The sequence below is a fragment of the Mytilus edulis genome, chromosome 14 (genome assembly GCF_963676685.1).
Source record: "Mytilus edulis chromosome 14, xbMytEdul2.2, whole genome shotgun sequence".
Classification (NCBI taxonomy): domain Eukaryota; kingdom Metazoa; phylum Mollusca; class Bivalvia; order Mytilida; family Mytilidae; genus Mytilus; species Mytilus edulis.
The window spans coordinates 3,472,450-3,481,558 of NC_092357.1; the positions used below are offsets into that span (position 1 = coordinate 3,472,450).

Below are 9,109 nucleotides of genomic sequence, written 5' to 3' on the forward strand. Positions count from 1 at the left end.
TCCTTTCATATCATCCATCTTTTCAACAGATAAATTTTAAAAAGGGGGTGGGGATTCAGTTCCTCAAAATAAAATCAAGATCTATTAATTATATATATAAGTAATGATTTATTGCTGCTGTTGAAGACCAGTCTGGGTTTTTGATCTAATAAAAGGACAGCAGTTAAATAACTGATTGTTGTTAGATTTACACTCTGTGTTGAAGGCCGTACTTTGACCTATATACATGTAATGGTTTAATTTAACTAATTGTGACTTCTGTGAGGGTCTAATTGGCACTCATGCCACATCTTCTTATATCTACATATTAGCGGGTATATTCTAAAATATGTAAATGTTTTTCATACATTATCATAAGTACAGTATAGTGGACTAAACAGTTAGAAGTTCCACTCATTGTAAAAGACAGTACTGTGATCTTTTGTTCACATTATTTTTCTTTTCATCATGTTCTTGCATAACTTTAGGGAATTGTTTTCTCATTTATAAGCAATTATACCTCAATAAGGAGAAGGATTTGTAATTTAACTGATGTTCCCTGTCCTTTTAAAATTTTCTTTTATAGTTATTCTTTCGGAAATAATCACAATAGTATTTACTGCTTTTTCAATTTAAAAAATTATATATCAAAGGATGATATGAAGGATTTACAATTGGGCCGTTTCCCGTTCAATTTCTTGTACTTGTCATACATAAGAAGTGCGGTACATGGTATCTGCTGTGCAGTGCTATAAATTGTCTCCTGCTTAGTGCTGTAAATTTATCTTTATGAAGATCAGATGTAATGATGATTTCTTCTTGCATAGTTATCATAACTTATCAACAATTCAGTACCTCTATTCAACATTGGCTAATTTCACTCCGAGTATCATTATCTAGAGTTTGGAAATGCAATCATTTCTAAAACAAGAGTAGACTACTCAAGAGTCCAAAACTTAGCAATTTCTAAGTGGAGTGTACATGTAGTTAAAGTTTGGCGATGCAATCATCACCTAAGTTTAAGATTGATACTGATAATACCTGTGGAGATTCCCACCCTGACCATCAGCATCTTTCTTGTACATATACATCTCCAGACTTTAAATCACATGTTATTTCTAAGTGGAGTGTAGTTCAAGTTTGGTGATGCAATCATCACCTAAGTTTAAGATTGATACTGATAATACCTGTGGAGATTCCCACCCTGACCATCAGCATCTTTCTTGTACATATACATCTCCAGACTTTAAATCACGTGTTGAATTTTGTACAATTGAACTGCAAATTATGACAATTATGTTCCATATAAAATTATCTTTGCCTTTGGTTGTTGTTTAATTATCTTTGGCATTGTTTCTTGGTGAATTATCCGCCTTTGGTTCTTGGTGTTGAAAGTTATCCGGTATTTTCCAAATCAAATGTCAGTATAATCATTTGTTGTAATTCAATCAATAGAAAATTTTCTCAAGTTATTTTAAATCAATCAATCAATCAAAGTGTTATGTAATGATTTTTCAGCTTCCTTAATGTTGTCTGCAGAGGAATATACTACTTCTAATCAGGTGACAAAATAATAATCAAAGTTTTAAGTCAGTAAAATTTGAAAAGGATTAAAATCAATCAATCAATAGAAGAATTATTATTTTATTAACCAGTATCCTGTGTTCTTTTGTTGAATTTGAACTTCAGCCAATGTGTTATATCCATCAATCAATCATGTTATCATTGATGTCATTTCTCGATCAATCTTAGGTTATCAATCGTATAATCCTTAGTTATCAATCATATCAATCATGTTATTAATCATATTATTTATCAATTAATAATGTAATCATTGCTGCCATTTACACTGTACAAAATGTATATTTATCAGTCAAAATGGTCTTTTATCAATCAATCTAAAGTTATCGATCATTGAAACTTATTTTCGATCAGTTGTGTTATCATTGATATTTATCAATCAATCATGTTATCAATAATGTTGTCTATTCATGAATTTAATCTTTAAATATCAATCAATCATTTTGCAATTAATGTGGTCTTGTTTAAGTTAAATTTAATAAAAATTAACAATCAATTCTGCTTCATTAAATTTTCTCTGATCAGAAGTAATACACTCCCCAGTGGTCTAGTAATTTTTGTGCAATCCTCAAGTCAGCGTTTTCCTTTTCCATGTTTTCATGCATCTCAGAGTTGTTTAATTTATTTTTCAGTTCATGGTACTTGGCGCTGATGTCTATCTGGAGTTTGGAAAACAATTTGTCATACTTCATCGAGAAGGGTGCATGACTTGGATGGTTTTGCACGAGTCCTTTATATTTGATGCACTCTAACACTTCTGGTGTTTTTCCGAGCAACTGCACAGCAAGATCCAACGGTGTCTTTTTTCCACTAGATGGTTCTGAAAGATTAGTAAAATTAAATATTTTAAAGAAAAATGTTAAAAACGTATATAATCTGAAAATGTACGTCAAAATCACTTATGAAAAATTAAAGATTTATTATTATATAGCTTTAATAGAGACACCACCAAACAAAAAGAAAAAAAATATATAATCTGAGGTACAATATAAAAGGTCAGCACTGAATGTCTATCAATAATCTAAATGATAATACCCTTCTTTAAACCGCTTTTAAGAAGTGGGGATATACTGTTGTACCTCTTTCTGTCCGACAGTCCGTCCGTCCGTCCCATGAAAAATTTCGTCACATTTTTCTCAGGAACTACTATACAAGAATTTCTGATATTTGGTTTCAGGGTTTATATACATTTCTGTAAGTGACATATATAAAACCCTGTCTGAAACCAAATGACTGGTTTGTTAATGCGTTTTCATTTTCATCACTCATTTTCACTCAGCAACTTCCTGTTTATCAAAATACTTGGGAGCGGGGTATCACATGTGAGCAGTAGTTTGCAGTTTCACATGTATTTAAGAGTATTAAATCCTTACCAGTATTTCCCTGGCTGGTCACAAAAAGTTTCCGTTTTGCAGTCAATTTCGTAGCATGAACTGGCTTCATCTCTGTCTTTTCTTTTTGATGGTCACTTGTTTTTAAAATGGCTTTCACATCTGGAATAAAATTTTAAATTAAAGAAAACAAAATTATTACCTGTATTAAAAATCGCACTTCTGTTTAAGGAAACTATTCTCAGGAGCCATAATTTTAAACCATGAAACACTGAATATTCTTATAATAGTTATAAGTGGCTGTCTATTTATGCTAGCAAAAAGTACATAGAAAATAAATGTTATACCTTTTACAGGTTCTAAAATGTTACAGGCTAATTTTCCCCTTCTGTTTTCAGCTTCCTTTTTGATATTGATAAAATATAATCTCCTAATTTCTTTATCTACATGTATACTTTCTATAGTTTTCTTCGGTTCTTTGTTGGAAAGTTTGGCATCTGAAACAATCCATTACAATGTGTTGGTTAAAATTTACTTCATAATACATGTAATAAAATAATAGGGAAAAAAAATCATTTATTCATTAGAAATAAATAATATTAAATTCACTGAGCTGCTGAAGCAAACACATTAAAAATTTGCAGAGTTATCTCCATTAGCAATTATCCATTATCCATTCAATTTTCCTTAGAATACAAAGATGCAATTCATATCACAGATTCAACAGAATAACTTGCCTTGTACACCAACTGGAGTGAATTCTATAACTGGTTCTGCTTCAAACACTTGTATAATGGAGTCCTGATGCACACATCTTTCAGAATGTACTGTTCAATGATATTTGTTAAATTGCATGAATTGGTGAAATGAAGATAATTATAGAATTGTTATTTGGTTTTTTTTTCTTAATAAAAGATAATCTTACTTGTACCATTTCAGAAAGTAATCAAGACAGAATCATCAATGTGAAAGAAAAAGTACTAATTGTTCAATTTGAAAAGTATTTGGTATACTACAACTCTATTATTTTTTTGCAGTGAAATAAAACTTACCATGGTCTCCACAAGAAGAGATAATCTGAATTCCCTGTTCTGAGCTCTTTGTCCATACTGGATCAGCTACTATAATGGAGATAAGTATCTTTAAAGGTTTATTAATAACAATAAAAATAGATCAATCTGTACAGCTGAAACTTTGAGAGGATTAAAACAATAAAAATCAAAAGATATCATAATCTAGAGTAAATTTTGCATATCAGACATACATTAGACTCCTCTGCAACAGTCAAATAATTATATTGTTTTCAGATCAATTTAGAAAGTACAAAAGTATTGTATTAGTCAGATTTGCAATCTCTTCACATTCTTCCAATGATTGTATATATACAAAAATATTAATTTTTTTAAAAACGTTTAAGTATACATTGTAACTTTGTTTTTAATAGAAAAAACATACTTAAGTAACATCAGGTGTACAGATGGGTAAATTTGTTCCTAATACAAAACTAGGTAGCTCAGATGGAAGAGCAACTCAACAAAGTTGAGGAGGTTCCAGGTTCAAATCCTGGCCTAGTATTTATCCTTGTCCATTGTTGCAGTATATTTGCTATCAGTATAAATTTGTAAGTATAGGATTAAAACAATGTTTGTTAACCTTCCTGGTATATACATGTACAAAACTTACCAAAAGCATGATGAACTTCAGCTGTCAGTGTGACTGTATTCTTGCCACTTTCTTGTATAGGTGGGCAGTTGTTCTGCTCTGAAATGTTAATGCACCTTAAATTTATGTTTCTGTGTTTTCAATGGAAAACTTTTGTTATTAATCTATAAAGTACAATATTTGTGTGCACAGTTGTCAACATATGAAAGGTTCAACCAATTCTTTTAAATTCAAATATGCTGTTTAGCTTTTCAAGTTCTGCAGTTGTGCATGATTCATGTATTTAAAAGATTAAAATGTGATGCAATTTAAATAAATTCCAATAAATGTAAAAAGAAAAAAAAAGAAAGATTTTTTACCAAATTTATTTGTGTCAAAAAACTCTGTTATGTCAAAAATTTGATCACATTCGAAATTTAGACAGAATGATGCAAAAAATAGTGTGTCAAAATTGATCCCAACAGTTCAGGGTTCAATCTCTGGGGTAGTAGCAGGCTGGGCTCAGCAAATCATTTTATTCTAAAAAATTAAAAAAGGAAGTATTGAGTCTTATTTTGTACAATTGATTTAATAACTATTTTATTCCAGATTTCAGTAGGTTGATTAAGTGAAACTACTGAAATAGTTGAAAAAAATTAAATTCCACCATTTTTCTGCTGATTTTATGTTTCCATGGCAATAAATGTATACATGAATTGTTATCTAATATCTATTTCAGTAGATACCTGGCAATATATCACTGAGAATTGATGTTTGTTCCTCCTGATTGCTGCAACTTTCCTGGTCATAAGGAATTAATGCAGGTTCTTCAACTTCCTGTTCATTATCTGGATGGAAAAAAAACAACTTAAAACTGGTAAAAACAAACTTTTATGTTAAGGTTCTTAGTCGGCAACCCAGTTTTGACACAAATCAAAAACCTATTTAATAATTAGAAAATGAAACGTTTTACCAATGAATTCCATTCATGTTTGTTAGTCATGAACAATAACATGCATATTATCACATTTTTCTATTCAGTTGGTTATCCCCAGGACTAGTCTACTCTTAAAGGAGGGTATTTTACCAGACATAATAATGAATAATGACTTTGTGGTTCAGCTAGCAAGCAAGCTAACCAAACATATTACCTTTACCTGCACATTCAATACATTTGGCTGTAATTTAGAAATTTGATAAACATATTGATTTAGCTGTGAGTTTTTTAAATTACAAGGTAAGGAACAAATTTCACCAACCCAGTACTTATTTCACAAGGTAAAGTGTGCAACTTACTAAATTGAGATGGAACAAATTATATAGAAATTGTCTGCGAAAAAAGTTCTCCCAGGACATATTTCCTGTGTTATAAGTTCCCCTGGAACTTTTTTCACAGGAACAAATTTTGGCTCACATTTATCTCACTTTCATGTTTCCTTACACAGTGATTTCATAGAAAACTTTGACAGAGTGAAATATAGACTACTGTTCTCATACAGATTTTAAGTGTGTTGTTTCAATTCACTCCAGTCTCTTGCATGTCTTATCCATGGTTATAGTTTATTCTTATGTTTATAAATTACCTTGAATGATTGGTTCCTGTGTTGTGGAGAGGTCACCCAATATGATATCTGAAAAAATGGAGGCAGATCGAATATTTTTTCACTTAAAAAATAACACAAGCAATCATGAAAAGAATGAACAACAGAACATGTTTATTACTTAGTTCAGTGTTGAAGAACTTTACCAAATATGCTTTTTATAATTACTAATGCTTACCCTTATGTTTCAGCGGACATATGTAGCGAATATTATTGATGTGACATCAAGAATGCAGAATTTTGATAAAAAGGAATAATCAAACAATTAATGGTATGAATTAAACAGTTTACATGGGGTTGTTTTTTACTCAGTCAATTTTTCAACCTTTACATCTGTAAAAATTAAAAGTATTTTATGTAGGGTTTTTATATTGATAAAGTTGTAGTCACATTTTTGTAAAGTTTAAAGCATTTTGATCATTACTCTTGTATAACTTGCTTACCATTAGGTTTCTTCGGTGGTATTATTGTTTTTTCTTTGCTAATTTTTGCAACGGATTTTACTGCTGCTGAAAAAAAATGAGAATTCATGTTTTTAAAAATCTTCTTTCAAAAGAAAGATGTTCTGTTTTTGCAAAATATTACTAGTAACCACCCAATTAATTAGCATGACTCAAAGGTTTCTAACTTTGAAAGTGATAAATTTTTTTTTGGAAATGTTAAAACTTTTTAAGTTTTCCGGGCTCTGCTCTTTTTGCCTTACAGTCCTGTATTTGGCTAAATTATTTGGTAATGGTAAATGATTGAGTTTAAGCAATACCAGCTTGAAGCTTTTTGGTACATATGTTCCTTAGGATGTGATCTTTCTAAATAATATGTCAAATAACAATATTCATATCTCATGGTTTTCTGGACATCAGTCTACTGTGGACACACTTTCTTGTTATTTTTAACTTTTGACAATTATGTAGCAAGTTTTACAATTTATGTAAACAATTTTTATGCCCCGTCTACGATAGTAGTAGGGGCATTATGTTTTCTGGTCTGTGCGTCCGTTCGTCCGTCTGTTCGTTCGTCTGTTCGTTCGTCCGTTCGTCCGTCTGTCCCATGTCAGGTTAAAGTTTTTGGTCGAGGTAGTTTATGATGAAGTTATAGTTGCATCCATTTGTAACTTTACATACATAGTCATTATAATAGGGAATTTCTAAAAAGTACCTCAAATTTAGGTTTTGGTCCTCATTTCATGGTTCATTGAACATGAAAATGAGATTGTGTGAAACAGCTCTTTGCCAGGTTAAAGTTTTTGGTCGAGGTAGTTTTTGATGAAGTTGAAGTCCAATCAACTTGAAACTTAGTACACATGTTCCTTATGATATGATCTTTCTAATTTAAATGCCAAATTAGAGTTTTGACCCCAATTTTACGGTTCACTGATAGAAAATGATAGTGCAAATTTCAGGTTAAAGTTTTTGGCTTCAGGTTAAAGTTTTTGGTCAAGGTAGTTTTTGATGAAGTTGAAGTCCAATCAACTTGAAACTTAGTATACATGTGCCCTATGATATGATCTTTCTAATTTAAATGCCAAATTAGAGTTTTGACCCCAATGTTACGGTTCACTGAACATAGAAAATGATAGTGCAAATTTCAGGTTAAAGTTTTTGGTCAAGGTAGTTTTTGATGAAGTTGAAGTCCAATCAACTTGAAACTTAGTATACATGTGCCCTATGATATGATCTTTCTAATTTAAATGCCAAATTAGAGTTTTGACCCCAATTTTACGGTTCACTGAACATAGAAAATGATAGTGCAAATTTCAGGTTAAAGTTTTTGGTCAAGGTAGTTTTTGATAAAGTAGAAGTCCAATCAACTTGAAACTTAGTATACATGTTCCCTTTGATAAGATCATTCTAATTTTAATGCCAAATTAGAGAATTTATTCCAATTTCACAGTCCTTTAAACATAGAAAATGATAGTGTGAGTGGGGCATCCGTGTACTGTGGACACATTCTTGTTTTATATACTTTATACATATAAATTGATGTTTAAGCACTCTATATTTTATAAAAGAATTATACACACCTGATCTGATCTGTGTGTCAAGGAAAACAAGCTTTCCATTCTCCCTAGTTTTTAGTCTTAGTATTGGTACAATGAGTTTCTGTAATTTGACTGTCGCAATACAGCTTTCCCAGATTCTATTTACATTAGTTATTTCTTTTTTCAGTGACGTTGAACGGTAATTTGACAATGGAGGACCCTCCAGTCTGAAGTTTGGTTCATCAATGCTGTCATGGAATACAACATTTTCTCCATCATAATGCCACCAGATCTGATCACCAGGGATAATGAAATCTGCTATTCTTGCCAAATGAGATTGGACAACTGATGATTTTCCTGATAGCAGTTTCTTTGTGAAGATTGTATTTTTCCTGTGTGGTAGAGGCTTAGCTTGACGACTGATGGTTGAGTCTTGCTTTGCAAATGAGTCGCATCTATCATCACTTTTCTGTTGAGCATTGTATCGTATAATTGTGTTGTCTATTATCCAACCGGGTTTCCTATTAGTTGTAGTTTCCGCGATTCTCCTTAAGCTTCCAAATGATCGTTCTTCCTGTTCGCATAAAATTGATTTTGTATTTATAATCCGGTACACTTCTGGTAAATGAACAACTAAACTGTGGAAATGGCAACCGTACAGTTTTCTGGTGGTTATTTTCACTGGTGTTCCTATTACAGATTTTGTTAATACTCCAAATAAAAAAGTAAGGTTATACAACCGTAGTATCTGCCGTGGTGATCTTTTCTCCTCTGAGCTGTATGCAATGTTGATTATTTCAACTAATACTTGAATAAGGTTAACTGTATCTTCAGAAATTTTATTATGCTGTTGTTCAGTTGATACATATTGTGCTAGTTGTATAGCAAAATGCCTTGCGTCAGAACCCTTAATTTGATTTTTATCCCCAATGGTCTTTGAACAAAAATTTTCTAATTCAGCTTTTTTTTCTTTATTTTCTACATGGTGGGGAAGTTCA

General features: G+C 31.3%; 1 protein-coding gene and 1 long non-coding RNA gene across 2 annotated transcripts; one reads left to right on the forward strand and one right to left on the reverse strand.

Moving 5' to 3' along the window:
• Positions 1 to 2,055: 2,055 nt before the first annotated feature.
• Positions 2,056 to 3,383, reverse strand: LOC139503543 (uncharacterized). Its single transcript, XM_071293340.1, has 3 exons — positions 3,239 to 3,383; positions 2,934 to 3,053; positions 2,056 to 2,380 (listed from the first exon to the last, which is right to left on the reverse strand). Exons 2-3 carry the CDS (start codon positions 3,001 to 3,003, stop codon positions 2,082 to 2,084), a joined length of 369 nt encoding a protein of 122 aa, XP_071149441.1. The 5' UTR covers positions 3,004 to 3,053; positions 3,239 to 3,383; the 3' UTR covers positions 2,056 to 2,081.
• Positions 3,384 to 5,277: 1,894 nt separating this feature from the next.
• On the forward strand, positions 5,278 to 8,500 carry LOC139503544 (uncharacterized). Its single transcript, XR_011659127.1, has 3 exons — positions 5,278 to 5,409; positions 6,325 to 6,404; positions 8,299 to 8,500. It is a non-coding gene; the product is annotated as an uncharacterized lncRNA (long non-coding RNA).
• Positions 8,501 to 9,109: the final 609 nt, after the last annotated feature.